At 37.4% G+C, this 21,887-nt stretch overlaps 1 protein-coding gene across 3 annotated transcripts in view; it reads right to left on the bottom strand.

Moving 5' to 3' along the window:
• LOC112051731 (chitooligosaccharidolytic beta-N-acetylglucosaminidase) overlaps nucleotides 1-21,633 on the bottom strand; it is a 31,090-nt gene extending 9,457 nt beyond the window's left edge. Inside the window, exons 1-4 of one of the 3 annotated variants that reach the window (XM_024090526.2) lie at nucleotides 21,162-21,633; nucleotides 15,252-15,353; nucleotides 13,700-13,903; nucleotides 897-1,105 (exon numbers count right to left, since the gene is read on the bottom strand). In XM_024090526.2, coding sequence (XP_023946294.1) covers nucleotides 897-1,105; nucleotides 13,700-13,903; nucleotides 15,252-15,349 — 511 coding nt within the window. In that variant the 5' untranslated portion in view covers nucleotides 15,350-15,353; nucleotides 21,162-21,633. The remainder of the gene's footprint in view (nucleotides 1-896; nucleotides 1,106-13,699; nucleotides 13,904-15,251; nucleotides 15,354-21,161) is intronic. The other 2 variants (XM_024090514.2, XM_024090522.2) reach the window with 2 other exon arrangements.
• Nucleotides 21,634-21,887: the final 254 nt, after the last annotated feature.

The raw sequence follows: 21,887 nt of genomic DNA, 5'->3' as shown, positions 1-21,887 counted from the left end.
ATTACCGAGTCTATCATTGTACTTATTTTTTAGACGTTTCTAGAATCTAAAGTAACCAAATCGGGTAGGGTGAACATTGAACGGTTATGCTCCAAACCAATTGAGGATACTTTTACTTTAAATTCGTTTATATAAAATGGTTTGGACATATCAGCGGCGAAGAGTTCTTGCAAGCCGATTCCCGCCGGGTTTCCTTCGCCACTGCTACATATTTCAAGTTATCCAAAAAATTGTGTGTCCTTGATAAAATAAATTAGTGTCAAAACTCACGTCAGTTTTTAAGAAAAATAGGTTCTTACGCCTTGAAACTACGATGCAGGGGTGGTCAACTATGTATGAGGACAAAAGTATACTTTTGGGGGCGAAATTTGCCATTGATAAAACTATCTGATAATATTGTACAATTTTTACTCGATGGGAGTGAGCGTTCTGTGCTACGATGCCACAGAGAAACACACACACTAACAAGTAGACGATAACAATTTTTCAAAAAAAAAAATAATGAGTCCATAACAAAACAACTAATGACCTGGTTCACATCAGCTTTCAAACAAAAAAAACAATTTTTAATGTGTCCTTTCGTTTACTACTATACTTAAAAAATAGGCTGAGTCGTCCGGTAACCGTAAAAATTATATTATTCGTACGATGTCTGATGAATAGTCATCTATCTATATGTATATAATGTTATAAAGCTGAAGAGTTTGTTTGTTGGTTTGTTTGAACGCTAATCTCAGGAACTACTGATCCAATTTGAAAAATTATTTCAGTGTTAGATAGCCCATTTATCGAAGAAGGCTATAGGCTTTATAATATCCTCGTATTCATACGGGAACGGGAACCATGCGAGTGAAACCGCGCGGCCTCAGCTAGTTTCCTATAAAAAAGCCTCTCACCTTTACTCTGCACATCCAATCTATACTGTTCTAAAGTATCCAGTGTAAGGTTGAGGTTGGTTGTCTTGACAGTGATGTAGACCACCACCGGTGTCTCCACGACCACCGATACATTGCCATCACACTCATCGATGAGGTTCTGTGTTGCCACGTGTGTCATCTCCACCAGAATGTCGCGAGTCTCCACTGGAGCATTACTCAGATCGAATCTGTGGAACGAAGAAATTACTTATGTATTACTTTTATTCTAGAGTTAATTTCACCTAGGTATATGTCAAGATACGTGATAGCCCAGTGGATATGACCTTTGCCTCCGATTCCGGAGGTGGTAGGTTCGAATCCGGTACGGGGCATGCACCTTCAACTTTTCAGTTGTGTGCATTTTAAGAAATTAAATATCACGTGTCTCAAACGGTAAAGGAAAACATCGTGAGGAAACCTGCATACCAGAGAATTTTTTTAGTTCTCTGCGTGTGTAAAGTGTCTCTGCCAATCCGCATGGGCCAGCGTGGTGGACTTGGCCTAACCCCTCTCATTCTGAGAGGAGACTCGAGCTCAGCAGTGAGCCGAATATGGGTTGATGACGATGTGTCAAGATACGGGTTAAAGGCTTGTAAATTGGTATAAAACTCGTGTCTACTCTTTGTAGTAACAAAGTTGCTGGTAAAAACGTATGGGATTCACTTGATGCAGGTGGCTCAGAATCGTGATGTTTGGAAGTCCCTACAAAAGGCTGTAATGGGCGTCCATAGGCAGATTTGATGATGATGATATGTAAAAAGTATTGACGGCCGCGTGCCACCATGGCGCTTTTAGCTATATGCTCTAAAATCTATTCATATTCTCCCAATCGAATTTTCAGTAGCTAATCTCAAGTTGCGATTAACCATTATATGCAGAAGACATTATGTACACAAGTGTGTGCACAGACGCCAGTGCACCCACTATTTCTTCATCTTCATTATCAGATGGGACCGCGGGTATAAAATAGCTTTTGTTCGATGGATAAGCACGACACGAGAGATCAGGCGCAAGACCGACGGCTTTACGTGCTCTCTGAGGACCAACACTGCCAACTTCCCAACTCGAGGATGCAGGACGTAAGATAAATCCCAATTTTTTTGTTGGCCTGAACCGTGGACCACATTGTACGTAGATTTATCTATAATCACGGAACCAATAAAGCTTATAGTTTAAACACCATCATAATAATAAATGTTTACAGTTACAAAAAGACAATCTAAGCATGGCAATGACTAGAGGTCACTCGTAAATGGCAAACAGTGGGCGGTATATGGTCGTCTTGCCATCACAATCACGATTGGCTTGTCAAATAAACGATCACAGATCGTAGGTCGAAGATCCGTTATCCCTCTTATGAATCGGTCGTTCACCCGATAGCTTCGCTAATTTACACTAACACTGGGTAAATATTTGTCGTGGTAATACTCGGTGATTTCATCTAGCTGATCGTATTGTGTTTACTATAAACATAAACTTTATGGAAAGGATACCGAATGTCCGCGACTTCAAAGTCAAAATTTCTTTAATCAAAGAAAATAAGTAAAAAATTTATTTAATTTTAAATTTATTTTGATATTTTTTTTTTATTCTTTACAATTTAGCCCTTGACTACAATCTCACCTGATGGTAAGTGATGATGCAGTCTAAGATGGAAGCGGGCTAACTTGTTAGAAGGACGATGAAAATCCACACTCCTTTCGGTTTCTACACGACATCATACCGGAACGCTAAATCGCTTCGCGGTACGTCTTTGTCGGTAGGGTGGTAACTAGCCACGGCCGAACCTGGACCAATTAAGAAAATCTCAATCTGCCTAGCTAGGGATCGAACCCAGGACCTCCGTTTTGTAAATCCACCGCGCATACCACTGCGCCACGGAGGCCGTGGCGCTTCGCGGTACGTCTTTGTCGGTAGGGTGGTAACTAGCCACGGCCGAACCTGGACCAATTAAGAAAATCTCAATCTGCCTAGCTGGGGATCGAACCCAGGACCTCCGTTTTGTAAATCCACCGCGCATACCACTGCGCCACGGAGGCCGTCAAAAATGAAATTAGAAATAAGTAAGTAATAGTAATAAAACTAGTGTTTACGAGTAAGTAAGAAATTCGCATGCCAGAGGCGAATTGTATAATGTACTTCAACATTAATTGTCACTACCAGGTAATGTAAATAAATTGAATTGAATATTTTGTGAATTTGCAATCTACATGATACATGTGATGTTTTCTTTTCTTAATTATTATAAAAAAATATATTGGTCCACTAGAACGAGCTTTTTAACTATTACATTTTAAATTTTTCAACTCTCAATTTGCTGTCAATAAACCAATTACCGTGAATTTATTTTAAAAATGACAGACTTTCATAGAAACTTTCAACCCCTATTTCACCCCCTTTTTCATGACAAAAAGTAGCCTAAAAGTTGCACAACGTATAGGCTACTTTTTACATTTGAAACTTGCTGCTTTATTTGAATAACCAAAATTCATACAAATCGGTTCAGCGGTTTAGCCGTAAAAAGCTTATAGACAGACAGACGGACGGACTTTCCCTTATAATTCTATAATATCGGTGAAAACGCGAGGCGTCCACTAGTATAAAGCTGAAGAATTTGTTTGTTTGTTTGAAGGCGCTAATCTCATTAACTGGTCCGATTTGAAAAATTCTTCCGTCCATATTCCAACGGGAACAGGTCGTCAGCTAGCCTAACATAAAGGTAACTTGGAATGTTAAATGCTGAAATGGTTTAGAAATAATGTAGATAACAAGTAATTTTAACAACAATGTTGTTAATATCGTGAATCTTTGCGAAACAAATAACAACAGACAACCTACAAGTATGGCTATTTTTAGAGAGCTGTGAGGCGGTTGGATCGCTCCCAGAAAATAAAAACAAATGACGGCGACTGGCGAGCCCTTCCAACAGAAACCCTAGTACGATATAGAGCAACGCAAGCGATCGTATATTTCGTGATTTTTTTTTTTTAACCATCTATAGGTACATATTGTAAAGAGTAGCAGACACCCCGCTATTTAACCTACGTAATTTACGTTCCCGTGGGAATACCGAGTAAACATAATACAGCCTAATTTTTCACTGATATTGGTGAAAGAATATGTTTTAATTGGTTAAGTGGTATAATAACAATAAGTAGATAGTTAAAATCTATCAGTTATTTATTATGTCGTAATGAATTTTCGATGATAAGTTGTCATTCGACCTATTTATTGAATATTGGATATTTATAAATTTATTTTAACTTATTCATGTCATTTTTTTAAAAGAATTAAAAAAACCATTTATAATATTAACTCAGACGGTAAAATATTCATGTAATTCAGCGGACAATAGCTTAAATATATATTAATTTATTTATTTTGCTATCACGCGACAACGTCACCCAGGTCCGACAAAATATTCTCTACGTACGTTTCACCACGAAACCGAAGCATCCTCAGGAGATGTTGACTCTACAACGTGCAATTACAAAGTGATATAGCAATAGCTTAAATGTTTCTATGGACGGTTTCAATAATGGGTCGCGGTGGTTCAAATTCTCTATACAATTACGATAGTGAAAAATATCGATGGTTATTTCATACTAGGGTTGTAGGGATCAAGCGATCGAGCAATGACCGCATAAGGCACGCGTCTACTAGGCAATAGTCTCGCGGCCCATTAAAAAATCATCTGGTTAGCCTTGTCCCCTCATTTCTTGTGAATGGGCAATCTCCCGATAAAACTACTATTGAATTTATACTTTCTCTTCTTTCATACATCATGTTTGTATTATTTGATCAAAGTGTTCCTTGTATGTCTACTGAAACATATACTAGTGGACTTATGTTCACTTCTTCCTTATCCCTACTCTACTCTACCCGCACCTACTAATTTTTTCTTCCTTGAAAGTTGCGAAATGCTTAAAAACTTCCTCCCCCATTTTAGTTTAGGAACTGGGGGAGGACGAGACAAAAAGGTAGCCTATGTCACTCTCTATCCTTTCAACTATCTCCATTTAAAAAAAATCACGTCAATTTGTCGTTCCGTTAGGCCGTGATAGACGGACAAACAAACAGATAGACGCACACACTTTCACATTTTTAATATTAGTTTGGATATTCTGTGCGTAAACTTTTTTTTTTTAAAAAAGAATATTTGCCATATTCTTTATAATATGACCAATATTCCCATTCCCCTCCAACTGGACGGGATAGACTGTGCTAGGAGTGGGTACGACAATATAGACCAACGGGGCGGGGAACGAACCACCACCCCTCGGTGGTGAGTCCAACCGCTCTTACCGTTGAGCTATTGAGAAGTCATGCTAATTAAATAAGATTATTGTGATTTGGATATTAATTTTCTTTCTTCTACGAAATCCTCAATAGCGGAGTTGGAAAGTAAGTAAAAAACTAACTTTCCAAGTTTTCAATTAAAAAAAAATATTTTTACAAACTTCTCAGTCCTTTCCGAGAGAGTAGGCGTGTGCCCTACAGTAGATCATTAAAAATAGCTTTATGATGTTGACGATGAATACGCAAATGTGTGTATATCTACTAATATTTATAGTCTCACGACTCAGTTAATAACGCGTTGACGTAAACGCCTTATCAACTCACTCGTCGGGCCATCACTAATTTCCATGTGTCTATCATGTATTAACAGGACAGGACTTGATTGATATCTCGCTATACTTTACTTGTTCCGGATAAATGGGGTCATAAAAGACCCTGTAACACGTAGCGTAGTCAGGTGTATGTACTGTTGCCAGAATCTTCATCGTGATATAAATGCACACATACACAGGTGTGTAAATATACGCTACAGTTGTCTCGCGTCCGTCTATCTATTTCCGAACGTTATAGAATAAGAGACAGCTGTGTAATCACTTGTAGATGTAAAAAAATAAAAAATGCAGTAATATGACCTCAAATTGGCAGCGCTTCTCTCTCCCCCGCGCGTGAATTTATAATCTTAACTAATTGTAGTAAATTATATTGATCCTACAACTATCAAATGGTACAAATATTGGATTTAAGTTTGACTATTTTTTGACTATTTTTTTCGTATTTCTGACAGCAAACCCTTTCATTTGCTATACATATCATAGGGGTGGATTTCAAACAGCCAACGTGTGCAAAATTTCATCCTAATCGAAGAAGCCGGGAAGTGGGTAAAATTAAGATTGATTTTCTTACATAGTCACAAGTGATTGGGGAGGCCGCCATATTGGATTTGTAATGACGTTTCTTATCTAGTCATGTATTGTCATCATAACTCAGAGCGTGTGCAAAATTTCATCTTAATCGAAGCCCGGGAAGTGGTTACAAGTGAAGCTAATATAAAGCGTGTAGATATAGATAGTAGATAGTGTAAAAAAAATATCCTCCGGTTTTATTACATTAGTTTTTTATATTGGGAACCAACCACTAAGGGAAAAATTTTAAAGACGCATTCACGTCAAAAAGACTCAACTTTTAAGCTTTCGAAAATCCAAAAAGTGAGCGTCAATTTGCACATTTACGTGATTGACTTTCCAATTACACGCACGAATTTGCTTTCTCGGTTTAAATATGTATCATTAAACAGTGGCATGTCAAATTAAAGCCCGGACGTGTTCCGGCCACTTAAATCACGGTTACTTGGTATTTACAAGTTTACAACATCCATATATGACAGTATTGTTACTTTAGTGTTTTGTACTTATTTCTTGAAACTCTCATGCGACTTTTTGTGATATTACAATCAGTCTACACAAAATCTTAACAAATTATACATAAAGCAAAACTTTTCTCATGAACTGGATGAAAATCCGTTTAGTAGTCTTTCGGCCATATTTATAAACAGGATAAAAAATTGATCGGCTTAAAACATAATAATAGGACATCATTTATCTCGGATATCTAATAGCGCAGCGTCTGATTATTATCTGTCTTTCTATCTGTCTGTTCGCGATAAACTATTTGAGTTTTATAAACGTAGATTAAGATTTGCACCTCACGTTACTTACCTAATCATTACTCTATAAAGTTCAGTTTATATTGAAGATAACTGAGGTAGAAGATAACTGATATATGGGTTGATGACGACGAAATCAAAATTTCGGCCCAAACCATAACCCATATTCGGCTCACTGCTGAGCTCAAGTCTCCTCTCAGAATGAGAGGGGTTAGGCCAATAGTCAACCACGCTGGCCCAATGCGGATTGGCAGACTTCACACACGCAGAGAATTAAGATAATTCTCTGGTATGCAGGTTTCCTCACGATGTTTTCCTTCACCGATTGAGACATGTGATATTTAATTTCTTAAAATGCACACAACTGAAAAGTTGGAGGTGCATGCCCCGGATCGGATTCGAACCCACACCCTCCGGAATCGGAGGCAGAGGTCATATCCACTGGGCTATCACGGCTCTTTTTCAAGAATTTGAAGTCCCTTACAAAAAGCGTGTCCGTATCTTATACTACAAGAGTCCCGTGACATCGCTTGCGTCACTTCTTACGACATCGCTTCGTAAGTATGAACGTTTTACGAAATATTTATAGTTTTAAACGTCACGCCAGCGCCATACATCTCCCTTGTTTGAGCGGCCCATTCATTGACCTCTTTGAAAACGATAAATAAAATTATACTATCTGTGTGTGATTTCAAAATAAACTGTTATTTATACCTTTCTGTGATTTATACGAAATATATGAACCGCAGTTCTCGTCTGGAAACTAGATGTCACTAAATATAGCCTATATTGCTATATTGATAACGTAGCTTTCCATTTATGAAAGTATTTTTAAAAATGTTTTAGTGGTTTAGGCTTGAATAAGAAATGGATGACAGATAATATTCTGTTTGGTAGGTATATTTTTCAAGTAGTATAAGATTTTTTAAAATTAAGCAATGAGAGAAGTAGATTAAATAAAATAATAAAAAAATACATAATATAATACTATCCGGCCGCAATTTTACTAGGCAATCTATGAGTAGGTAGCCGTGATAGCTCAATGGATATGACCTCTGCCTCCAATTTCGGAGGGTGTTGGTTCGAATCCGGTCCGCATTGGGCCGCAATCTGCCAATCCGCATTGGGCCAACGTGGTGGACTATTGGCCTAAACCCTCTCATTCTGAGAGGAGACTCGAGCCCAACAGTGAGCCGAATATGGGTTGATAATGATGATGAATCTGAGTATTTACAGTGTGTCAATGTAAATATTTTCTATAATTTATTTCATATCTCGATTAAAAAACAGATGAGGGTATAAATTTCTAATGCCAGATCTCGTACTAAGTATTACATCTAAATTCTAACCGTTGTCCAAAAGTAGAACAACCTGTACCTGTAGGTATAATTTGTTCCAATTTTATAGAATTTCATCTCAGTTCACCATATTACTTATATCTTCAGATAATCGAATGTTATCTCCCAGGATTTCTTATCATATCAGTAAACTTTATGTGTTCTCTGTGTTTATTTAAGATTTGGGATTAGCAATCAGAGACAGTGAAATCATATTAGGTACATTTTATACCCAGATATATAAACAAATTAATTTAACTTAATTCGTAACAGTAATATATTTTTATAATTTGTTTTTAAATTTTGAAGCAAACAAACGTTTACAACAAAGTACCAATAATATACCTACCTTGAATCCATTTTTTTTATTCTTTACAAGTTAGCCCTTGACTAGGTACAATCTCACCTGATGGTAAGTGATGATGCAATCTATAGATGGATCTATGGATGAAAAAAGAAAGCGGGCTAACTTGTTAATTGGAGGAGGTTTCGTACGCGGGAAATTCTCTTGTTTCAATGTTTTTTTTCAGGATAAAAATTAGACTTTAAGTTGCTCAATAACCTCTTCTATCTTCCAGTGAAAGTCCCATTAAAATAGGTTCATCCTTTCCAGAGATAAGCCCGGAAAAACAGACACACAAAAATTTAAAAAATCCTGATTATGTTTTATTATTGTATAAATAACTATAATCACACGAAAAAAAGTCATTATGAAATCACAGAGAGACAATAATTTATTTATGTATTGTATTTATTTTTGTGTTGATGATACAATCTACTTCGTAATACGTCGTCTCGATCTATCGCCTTTGTACATTCAAGGTTTTTTATAATAATGCCTCATACTGATTTGCAATTTTAATAATAATCTGAAATTCCCACGTCTGTTGTAATGCGATACAAATAGCATTGAACGAGTTATGACATATCCACAGTTACTATGCTAAGCGGATTTAATTTATTGTATTAATGTTACATACTTGGAGATTCTAGGCTAGTTCGTTATCAACCCTTATTCGGCTCACTAGTCCACCTAACTAGCCCAAGGCGGATGGGCAGACTTCACACACGCAGAGATTTAAGAAAATTCTCTGGTATGCAGGTTTCCTCACGATGTTTTCCTTCACCGTTTGAGACACGTGATATTTAATTTCTTAAAATGCACACAACTGAAAAGTTGTCTATCTAGTACACTAAGCTCATTGATACCAAGTGTGATAACAGCTATCATCATTATCAGCAGGCTATTTTAATGGCCCATTAGAAGCCAAAGCCTCCCTACTTATAGGAGAGGTGCTAGAGCATATACCACACTGTTCAAATGCGCTAGGGTAATCATCATCATCAATAGCAGACGATGGACATCCACTGCTGGACATTGGCTTGCATGGAATTCCAAACAAAACGGTCTCGAACCACCAGCAACCCGTCTTCAGTCTTCAGACCTAGTGGGTGGTCGACCAACAGTGCTCTTTAAGGTGCGGAGTCGCTATTCCAGCACCTTGGGACCCTAATGTCCATCGGCTCTTCGAACTATGTGGCCTGCCCATTGCCACTTCAGCTTCACGACTGGCTGAGCTATGTCAGTGACTTTGGTTCATCTGGGGATCTCCTCATTTCTGATTCAAGCATAAGTCGCTCTTCACTGCTCTACCACAAAATAATGGTCTACAATCCCCTTCTAGTCCCCTCTCATCATTATCAACCCATATTCGGCTCACTGCTGAGCTCGAGTCTCCTCTCAGAATGAGAGGGGTTAGGCCATTAGTCCACCACGCTGGGCCAGTGCGGATTGGCAGACTTCACATACGCAGAGAATTAAGAAAATTCTCTGGTATGCAGGTTTCCTCACGATGTTTATCCTTCACCGTTTTGAGATACGTGATATTTAATTTCTTAAAATGCACAAAACTGAAATGTTGGAAATGCCCCGGACCGTATTCGACCCCACACCCTCCGGAATCGGAGACAGAGGTCATATCCACTGGGCTATCACGGCTCTTTCTAGTCCTCTATGTGGACAAAATAATAGTTTCTCAAGTTACGAAGGAAGCTACTCATAATTTCATGAATTTTATGAATTAGCTTTCGTGCGTTTAAATTTGGGTACAGGAAATACATAGTAGAAAAAAATCAAATCGTTTATTTCGAGAAGACTTTGTTCCCTAGAGCAGATGAACAGTCAAATATAGTTTGCAGTGACTACCACTCGTTCGGAAATCAGATTCTACTGAGAAAAGCCGACAAAAATAACACATCTAATTAAGGTTCAAATTCCAGTAAGTAGCTGACCGGACATATTAGTTAAACAGGTGTAAGTTTTGGTTAAAATAATGGAATCATGACTTTACTGCCAATAGCTCTAAGACAAATCATCGCAAAATATACATACTTATCGATACAAATATTATAGAGATCAAGTTTGTGAGGTTGCAGGGGGTAATCCTCAGATCTACTAAACCAATTTAGTAGATCTTAGTTATTTGTGAGTGTCATATACTATATTTCATCCCTGAATTCCCACGGGAATGGGAACCACGCGGTTGACACCACAGGGCGTCTGCTACTAATAGATGTTTTTATGTGATACTGCCTTAACCGTACGGCAAACAGCAAAATGGCATTGCTAAATTGTTTTCCTATCTTTCTTACTCCCTAAAGTAGTCGGCACTCTACCAAGATGTCCTTTTATCCATTAATCACAACTAAATCTAACTCGATACATGATCATGATCACAATGCAATGATACTAACAGCATTTAATTACTATCATCCGCGAACCCAAAGATACCGCGATACGTAGACATAAAAAAAAAACATACATACAGCCGAACGTAGAACCTCCTCCTTTTTGGAAGTCGGTTAAAAACAAAGGATAAGTCAAATATAAAATAATAGTTGTAGTACAATGGCAGAAGGTACATTGCATGACAAATAATTTAGCGCTATCTAAAACTAGTAATTTTAAATGGAGACGTCATGTTTTTGAACTAGTCAGTAGGTCAAACGGGTCGTAATAGATAAGCGTGATGATTAGCAACTAGTAAAACTGATTTTAATGGCATACGTTAGCACAAACAAGGTTGTAATTCATGTTACCAGGTTATTGATAAGGAAACTTGCATATGTTTTTAAATGAAACCACAGGACAAATGTCTGTCATTAAGTTCAAAGTTTTTAGTAAACGCAAGCGTATAAAAGTTGTATTGTTAATGAATATTTAAACGATAAAAATTGTAATTAAATGCACTACATGACAGGCTACATAAATGTATACCTGTAGTTAAATGGTGATAAACTAAAAATAAAACCTGGCTGAGTTTGTTGTGGGCTATTCTCGGGCCAAGGCGCAATTGGAAATTCGTAACTTTAATTTTAAGTTTTCGAGTCATTATATGTGCTTGTAAACTAATTGAAATAAATGAATTTTGATTTTGAGTTAAGTGAAAGCTAAGAAAACCAAAGTACATATTTAGTGAAGCAGCAAGATAAGAAACTAAATATTATAATATTAACAGCTGATTCTATTAAAATGTACCGAGATAACAATATGTCTGTGGGTTTGTTAAAATCATTATCAACATAAACATACCGCTTCCCTGTGCTTGTATCATTATCTACAACAACATAAATTACTCGTTACCACTGCTATTATAAAAAATATGTTTGCATTTTTTTCCTCTATTTGTGTTTGAAGTATAGGCACTTCCAATAGTCCTAATAAACGCGAAAGTGTGTATGGATGTTTGTTATTCTTTAACGCCGGTCTTATTGAAGTCTGTTATTCTTTAATTCTCAGGTCTGGTCTGGTGGTGGGCATCGGCCGTGGCTACTTACCACCCTACCGGCAAAGCCGCCAAGCGATTTAGCGTGTCGGTACGATGCCTCGTAGAAGTGTCATATTCATAGTACCTTAGACTGCATCGTCCCTGAACATCAGGTGAGATCGCAGTCAAGGGCTAACTTGTCACAGAATAAATAAAGAAAAGACAGTGGGTTGATGAGCAAAATTGAAAGAGCCTCCTAGCTAAACGAATACTTAGATACTTCAGTTTAAACTCGCGCTTGTAGGTATCGTTACGGACTTTCCAGATTAAATTGACTATGGTAGGTACAGTCAGTTAAATAAAGAACATTGACATTGCTTTAATTTTTACAAAAGTAGGTATTACTGTAGAGTGATCTACTATTGGAAATTACTGTATTTTTCGGAATCCTCTACATTCTACAACTCTATATTGTTCCTAAAAAATAAGACAATAGAATCGACCCACGATACTATTTTGAATATTTAGTCTATCACGACTTGGACTTGCCTTGAATAATAAGTACCTATATCTTTTCAAATGTTAATGATGAAATCTGTTATTGATCACCGCTTTATTCTAGCTGTAATTATTCATTATTTAGGTAAATTTTACAATTCGTCTTGACCATTGTTTCACTTTCTCGTCTTTTACCAATTTGCCTTAAACATTGCGTGTGCCACGAACATTTAACTCACACAGGATGTGTTTTTATTGGCTCTTCGACACGCGATAATGATTTGGCGGTTGAATCTTGATTAGAGAAATGACGCGAACTGTCATTTGTCCAATCACTTAAGCATCCTGATTGTTTTGCACGCATCATTGCACCAGCTTAGCATTGTTAAAACGTATCGGAAAAGTACTGCCAATAGAGTTACTATTGGTAGATCACCATCATCATATAACAGTCTATTTTAATAACAGTCTACATGCTCAGACCTTTTTTTTGATATGTAAAGGGCTCCAGTACTCCGGGAGGAGGCCAATTGGCCATGATGGTCTATATTTCAACTGTTTAATGACGTCACTATAACATTTCCGTTACAATCGGAGAGTATGACAAAAATATTAGTTTGACGTTTAGTACATCAAGTAACATTGTGACGTCACAAAATGGACGACAACGTTTTTGACTATTGGAAAATTTAAAAAAATACATGATTTTTAAATTAAGTTTTATAAGAAATCCTTAACTTTTATTAATTTAATATCGATATCATTCGGACCCAACGACATACATTGTACCTACGGTAGGTACATAGACTAGATGAAGAACTAGAATCTAGTCTAAATGATCACTGTCATTCGCACGGTCAAATAATCGCTCCCCGTTTAGCATTGGAAACAACTTTTATATGCGCCGTTTTCATGAAAAGTAAAGTCTACACAATATAATGTCGTTGTTCGGACCTTTATTTCATGTACCTACTATGCGAAATTAATATTGTTTATATTAAACTAGCTGATGCTGCGCGGTTTCACCCGCGTGGTTCCAGTTCCCATAGGAAAACGGGGATAATAACCTCCCTCGATAAATGGGCTATCTAACACTGAAAGATTTTTTCAAATCGGACCTATAGTTCCTGAGATTAGCGCGTTCAAGCAAACGAACAAACAAATTCTTCAGCTTCATAATATTAGTATAGATATGAGTCAACTATCCTATTATCTTACCTTAAGAAATTAGGGTGTATCCTCACAGTCTGCGTGCTAAGGGCAGCTGTAACTGGTCTAGGCCATAGACCCCCAAATCTCCCGCACACCGTTCTGCAGAGGTCTAGACTGGGGAAGATTAAACTGGAGGAGTTTGCTCCCGGTTGGGGGTGCGCTGAGCGGTGGCAACCTTCGTCTGGCACGCATTTGTATGTCCATGATGGCCTGAAATAAATAAATAAATTAGGACAATACCAATACCCAAATCGGCATCTAGAACCAAAGTTACGGTGTTTTATAGGGCTAGATCTAGACGTCGATGACGCTTCGTCCCCCCTTAGACCTCCTTAATACGGCCCCCATGCAATGTCCGTTCTTAGCGGACGTCTACTAACTGTAAACTACCTCCCCGCAAAATTTTATCTTTGTACGTCAAGCGGGTTTCGAGATTTTGTGATGAATGACCTTCGCATTTATTCGGCTCACTGCTGAGCTCGAGTCTCCTCTCAGAAAGAGAGGGGTTAGGCCAATAGTCCACCACGCTGAACCAATGCGGATTGGCAGACTTCACACAAGTAGAGAATTAAGAAAATTCTCAGGTATGCGGGTTTTTGCACGATGTTTATCTTCACCGTTTGGGACACGTGATATTAAAATTCTTAAAATGCACACAACAGAAAAGTTGGTGGTGCAAATCCCGGACCGAATTCGAACCTACGCCCTCCGAATCGAAAGCAGAGGTCTTATCCACTGGGCTATCACGGCTATATGATGATAATATTTTGTGCATATTAAAATGACCCGTCTATCAGGTCCCGGTTTCTAATAACATTCAAAACGGGTTTTCCATTCGGGGTTACTAGGTCTTTAACTTCCTCAATAACATTCTGTCGTATACGAAAACATTTCAGATTTGCGATTGTCTTCAAATATTCTTCTTTATGAATAACTAGCTGACGCCCCGCGGTCCCACCTGCGTAGTTTCTATTCCCGTGAGAATACCAGAATAAAATATATCCTATGACACTCATAAATAACATGGCTTTCTAGTGGTAAAAGAGTTTTCATCGGTTCAGTAGATCCAGATTACTACAACACCACATACTTATCTCTTTATAATATTTGTATAGATACCGTCAGGCTCATTTCTGCCAGTACACAGTGTTGCTGTGTTTCGGTCTGATGGCTGTGGATGCTTTTTTAATTATAGGCACATAGGACTTATGACCTATTATTAAGTAAGCTACAGCATGACACGGCCTCAGAATACAGAAAACTTCAGAAGGTGTGAGGCCTTTGAAATTACTCTTTTTTTGTGTAATTTTACAAACAAGCGATTTGTCACTCTGTATGCCATGTTGTGTGACGAGCTATAAAAGTATAATTTTTGGACATAGTGCGTGCTTTATAATGACGGCTGAACGTAACTTCTGGGGTTTTCTGTATTCTGAGGACACGGCATATCTCGTAAAGACAAAATGACATATTTTCGACCAATAGCGCAAAACAAGAAATATCGCTATCTCTTTCGTTGCAACACATTCCCTAAAAAGAACTTCTTCGTGATACTTACTCGTATACTATTGGCGCGGGAGGTGCAGTGGTGTCATGACAGCTCACCGAACAGGAAAGTCCCAGGACGACCAACGCCCAACGCCGTCCAAATTCCATTTTTCTGTAACAAAAAATAATTCAATGATTGATTGATTTATTGATTAATGATTTGTAATGCCAGCTCCACATTAGTGCCGTGAATTCACGGCACGAGTCCATTCCCTCCACATTCACGGTATGCTCACAATCGTTTGAAATCCGTCGCGAAATGGACGTAGAATCTGCTGAAGCAATAACTTTGTTTGCTGTGTCACTATCCCACTATTTAGATAGGCCGTGAATGTAGATGTGTTGCGGGATAAATTACCGACTCTGATCGGGGAACAGACGTGAACATTTACGTTCACATTTACGTTCGCGCCTGTTCATGGAGCTTCACGGCACTAATGTGGAACCGGCTTAAAGAATAGAATTTTACGCGTACATAGTCGCGAAGCTGAAGTGGCAATAGTCTTGGGCAGTCCACGTACTTCGAAGAGATGAATGATGGTGAATTACCAGCTACATAATTAATATAATCGCGTTTCAGTCGTAGCAATATTTTTGCATATATCCCGAAAACTGCAAAAACATCGATTTTTTTGCAACTAGCTAGTTAGCTAGCTGACCTTATGGACTTTGTACTCATACTATTTAATATTGTCGAGTTGCTAATTTGTACAAATATTATAAAGAGGAAAGAATTGATTGTTTGTTTGGTTGTAGGTATTACGAATAATTTTATCCGAAATTTGTATTTATTTGTATTGTTATAGAAGCAAAACAACACATTATATTTTATACCTAAAGATTGCTTAAATTACATTTAAAATTTTCCTGTCTCGCATATTTTATTTTATATAATGGGCTTATTCATCTGCTTGACCTTTCAGTTCAGAAATCATTTTATCGAATCCTAACTCAATAAATTAAACTATTGCCACTCAATATAATTGACAATAGTTTTAACTATAATTTATAGAGTTTAAGAATCTTCAAAATTCAATAATAATAAAATAAAATCCTTATAAATAATAATATTGAAGTGACTGTCTGTGATTTCCAAATCACTGTGTTTTATCATGTGCTTATAGTTATTTACATTATAATAATAGAACACTATTTTTGTCTGTTTATCTGCCTGTTTGTCCGGGCTGAACTCTAGAACCGCTTAACAGATTTTAGTGGGACATTGACTGACTAGACTCGACTACTTTTTATCTCGCAATAACCCATGGTTTCTTCAGGATTTGTGAAAAACGGAATTTCACGCGTACGAAGACGCAGATTAGTTACTACAGTAACTATAATATGTAAAGTGTACACATGTACTTAGCTACACATATACAAACTCTACGTGTAGAGTATGTGGAGTAGTGTTCACGCAATAGCATGTATGTAATTGGTTATGATGATTATTCAAGTTATCACTGCGCTACGTTATGCAGCGCACATATAAAGCCGGGCCTACATACCGGCAAAACAGTAATTTATCTATATTACTCGTAATGTTATAAAGAGAAAAAATTTGTTTAGTTCCATTGACTTGGCTTTGAAACTAGTAAACCAATTTGAAAAATTCTTTCACTGTTGGGAAGCTACATTATCCCCGAGTGCTATGCTCTATATGCTATTTTATCCCCGTATTCCTACGGAAACGGGCGGGTGAAACCGCACAGCGTCTGCTACTCTTAGTATAGAAATAACAATACTTATAATTTGTGAACAAGAAACAAACCGTTAGACTTGGTGGAGATTCGTCTCTACCAACTCTTACACAACTAGAGAGAACCTACTAGTCTTAGATTTATAATTAAAAAAATTGTTCGCTTATATGTAAATATTATAATTTATAACTTATTTAAATACTTATGTGTAAGTACAAAATATTATAATATATTGGCCTATAGAAGCAAGGTTTCGTATAGTTTCGCAGATATGCACTTAGTATAGAGGTAAATTGGACCTCGTTATTATTTAGTGTGGGTGTAGAGGCAGCTAATAACATTGCATCGCCTGCGCTAAGGACGCAATATCGATGATGGTCATATAAACTTAGTAATGTGACGTTTTTGTACACGGTTGACATTACCACCTCACCGGCAAAGCTGAGCTTCTATGGACTATCGGTCACAAGAGAATGGTCACTTTGAATAAAATTTAAATAATCAAAATACGATCATCAGATCAGAATCAGAGAAGAAAAATGTTTTTGAAAGTACATTTGCACTATATCACTATTTGAGCCATCCTCTTGTTTTGATATAATGTAGTTGACATTATTAAAATATTACTAACTAATTTTGAGAATATCATCTTTTTAATTCATCAAAATTCGAAGTAAAAAAAAGTTTTAGATTTTTCAACGACTCGTTTAATATAAATCGTTAGATTATTTAGTGTGAGTGTGGAGGCGGCTAATGGCAATGCATAGCGTGCACTAACGGGACGCGCTATCGATGATGTTCAGAACTTCGTAGTGTGACGCTTCCGCACGCGATATGCAACCGTGACATTACCGTTTCGCTGACTAAGCTGCACTTCTATGGCTGAATATATTTTACATTAACATGGGTATCAAATGTAAAGAATAATTCGAAAAATAAAGTGACGTTAGTACCTTCTACAGTCATATGTTTTCTGTGCTACAGTACAAGATAAATCCAATATGGCGGATTTTTAAATTGGAACAATATAACTTGTGTTGACAATATAACTTTTAATGTGAACAATATAACTTTAATGGAAATGAATGGGCTATCTTACACTTAAATAATTTTTCAAATTGGACCAGTGGTTCCTGAGATTAGCGCGATCAAGCAAACAAACAAACAAACTCTTCAGCTTAGTATATTAGTATAGATTGTAGCACGAAAGTAAGGGGTAGGGTAGGGGCAGGGTACGGTAGGGTTTTTTTTTAATTATTTACACGTTAACCCTTGACTAACAATCTCACCTGATTGTAAGTGATGATGCAATCTAAGATGAAAGCGGGCTAACTTCTAGGAGTAGATCGAAAATCCCTTTTCGTTTTCTACATTACATCGTACCGGAGCGCTAAATCGCTTTACGATACGTCTTTGCCATGGTGGTAACTTTCTAGTTACCACCCTTCTAGCAAAGTAGAAGTTTTAAAACAAATTTTAGCCAACGCCCAGCAGTTTCACCCGCGTAGTTCCCTTTCCCTTGAGAATATGGGGATAAAATATGGCCTATGCCTATATCGCTTTGTAGTGGTAAAATAATTTTAGTTCAGTAGATCCAGAGATTATCTCCTACAACACCACAAACATTACCTCTATAATATTAGCAGACGTATAAATGAAATTACAGAATTTGACGTGACTATGTCAAAGTAGAAGTACCTATCTATGTCCGAGTTCCGACTAGTTTCGAAAGCATTAAAAGCTTTAAACATACACATCAAACAATAATGCATTTGCCTCAATTTCAAATTTCAAAATTTGACGGCCTCCGTGGTGCAGTGGTATGCGCGGTGGATTTACAAGACGGAGGTCCTGGGTTCGATCCCCGGCTGGGCAGATTGAGATTTTCTTAATTTGTCCAGGTCTGGCTGGTGGGAGGCTTCTGCCGTGGCTAGTTACCACCCTACCGGCAAAGACGTACCGCCAAGCGATTTAGCGTTCCGGTACGATGCCGTGTAGAAACCTAAAGGGGTGTGGATTTTCATCCTCCTCCTAACAAGTTAGCCCGCTTCCATCTTAGACTGCATCATCACTTACCATCAGGTGAGATTGTAGTCAAGGGCTAACTTGTAAAGAATAAAAAAAAAAAATACCTACCTCACACCTACCTACTTGTTTTGATTTACTAGTATCTTAGAACATTAATAACTAGTATACAGACGAGAGTTTATGCGTAAATATTTACTTACGAGTAGTAAACATACTATTATTATTAGTTAGGTATAGGTAGTAGTAGGTAGAGCAGTGATAGCCCAGCGGATATGACCTCTGCCTCCGATTCCGGAGGGTGTGGGTTCGAATCCGGTCCGGGGCATGCACCTCCAACTTTTCAGTTGTGTGCATTTTAAGAAATTAAATATCACATGTCTCAATCGGTGAAGGAAAACATCGTGAGGAAACCTGAATACCAGAGAATTATCTTCATTCTCTGCGTGTGTGAAGTCTGCCAATCCGCATTGGGCCAGCGTGGTGGACTATTGGCCTAACCCCTCTCATTCTGAGAGGAGACTCGAGCTCAGCAGTGAGCCGAATATGGGTTGATGACGATAGTAGTAGGTAATAGGAGTAGGTTTAAAATACTATTAATCAATGTGAATTATTAGGCCAGTCAAATAAGGATATCTATCACTATACATATAGGTAGGTATTAAGCTACATTATATATTCTACAATTTATATAATAAATTACAACATCATTAGAGTTATAAAAACCTAGAAAATCACGAAGTACTGATTTTTTTGACCTTGATAAAAACTTACGGCGCAGACACGAGACTTTAGAATACCAAAATGCACCTTCATTACAGAATTAAGAAAACCCTCTGGTATGCAGGTTTCCTCACGATGTTTTTCCTTCACCATTTGAGACACGTGATATTTAATTTCTTGTAAAAAAAATGCACACAACTGAAAAGTTGGAGGTGCATACCCTGGACCGGATTCGATGCCACAACCTCCGGAATCGGAGGCAGAGATCATGGGCTATCACTGCTCTTAATATAATCTACCTATACTAATATTATAAAGACGAAAGATTTAATTGTTTGTTTGCATTGAATAGGCTCTGAAACTCCTGAAGCGATTTAAAAAAATCTTTTACTATTGGGAAGCTACACTATCCCCGAGTACCTACTATAGGCTATATTTTATCCCCGTATTCCTTCGAGAACGGGAACCATTATTAAATAAGATTTATTGCAAAATTGACAACTCCAGAGTAGATTATAATCGCGTCGGCAATTTGTTCGCGCCGAAGCGTGTGATCTATCTACCTATTATTTTCTGTTAGGTCAGGTGCTTACCGTTGCATGCTCATTAGCGGAAAGAGTAGGTCGAAGTTTATAACAGAACCACTGAATACATTATACTGAACCACAGTACTGTGTTTTGTGGATCCGCATGGCGAACGATCTTTTATTTCAATTATATTTCGTTTAAAATGCATTTTAAGCCTACATAGCTCAACGTTTAATGGTTCCGAGGGCCGCCGGACTCAACACCAAGTGGTCGTGGATTCGATTCCCGCCCCCTGGATTAATGTTGTACCCACTCATAGCCTTTTTCGTCTGATTGCAGGAGAACGGGAATATTGGTCATATTTAAAAAGATATGGCAAATATTATTAAAAAAAATGCAATATTGTTCTCCAGATTGAGGATTCGATTCCCAACCGTTGTACTATTATTGTAGTAGCCAATCCTAGCTTAACAAAGCCTAAAAAATTCAAATTCATTTATTTCGTTTGAGACACCTGATATTTAATTTCTTAAAATGCACCCCGTTAGCCCCGGACCGGATTCAAACCCACACTCTCCGGAATCGGAGGCCGAGGTCATATCCACTGGGCTGTCACGGTTCTTGATTATTACCAATCAATTAATTATTATTTACGATGCATAGAGTACATAAATTTAATTTATTTTATAACCCGCTTACTCTGTTTATCATAGACAACTAGACAATTCGTGTTAAAAGTTAAATTTTGACTTAAGAAATTATATTTATTAAGAAAAAAATTATTGATGCTATTATGTACGAGTATGTATTGTAATGTTACTTTTTAACACTTATGTGAATATATACTTATATTTTTATTTAGCAGATATTTTTTATTATAGTAGGTATACATACATCAATATGTGTACCTACTGAGTACATATATACATAAAAAAGTTAAGACTTACCTACGTCTCTTATTTCAGCTTAAATCGTGGACCCCACAAAATATCGGTTACAACCACGTATCTAGCACACAAGTCACACAACTATCACTTTCAAGTGCAATACATGACAAAACAAATTCGCCTATAATTTAATACCACAAAGAATTTATTATTTTTTTAATTCGCAAACCAAGATTCCATAACCTTGGGTGTACATGTTCAGCCAAAGTATTGCTTTTATTTGCGCCTCTCAGTTCGAACAGCGTGTTTCTTTTTGTTTTATTTTTTAATCCATTCAATATTTTGTTTTATTTTTTTAATTTGTTTCGCACTCGCAGCGCACGACTGGCAAGTAATACGGTCCGGTTGTTACTTTTAAGTTGGGATTGTTTTATGTGATGTATTTTGTTATAATTTTGTTTTTATCGCGCAGGTTTATCGGAGATTCTGTTGAAAGCGCGCGCACGAGCGCAGGGCGCGAACGTTTCTGATTGGTGTTGACGGCGGGATTGGCTCGCAGCGGAGTTTTTTGGCGGGAGTTGCTTAATTATGCAATTATAATTAATTCCGATGGAATCTTGCATACGGACGTGTTTGTTTACGGAAGTAGATAGAGATACTTAACTATTATATTCAAAATTAAGTAAAATTAGCTGTTTTATATGTATTTTTCGTTTAATTAACGGCAAGTTCGTTGATGACACTCCCATGATATGCGGGCGACGGGGGGAAAGACTTCGCAAGTGT

The sequence above is a fragment of the Bicyclus anynana genome, chromosome 15, assembly GCF_947172395.1.
Source record: "Bicyclus anynana chromosome 15, ilBicAnyn1.1, whole genome shotgun sequence".
Lineage (NCBI taxonomy): Eukaryota > Metazoa > Arthropoda > Insecta > Lepidoptera > Nymphalidae > Bicyclus > Bicyclus anynana.
This window is presented reverse-complemented; position numbering and strand designations above follow the sequence as displayed.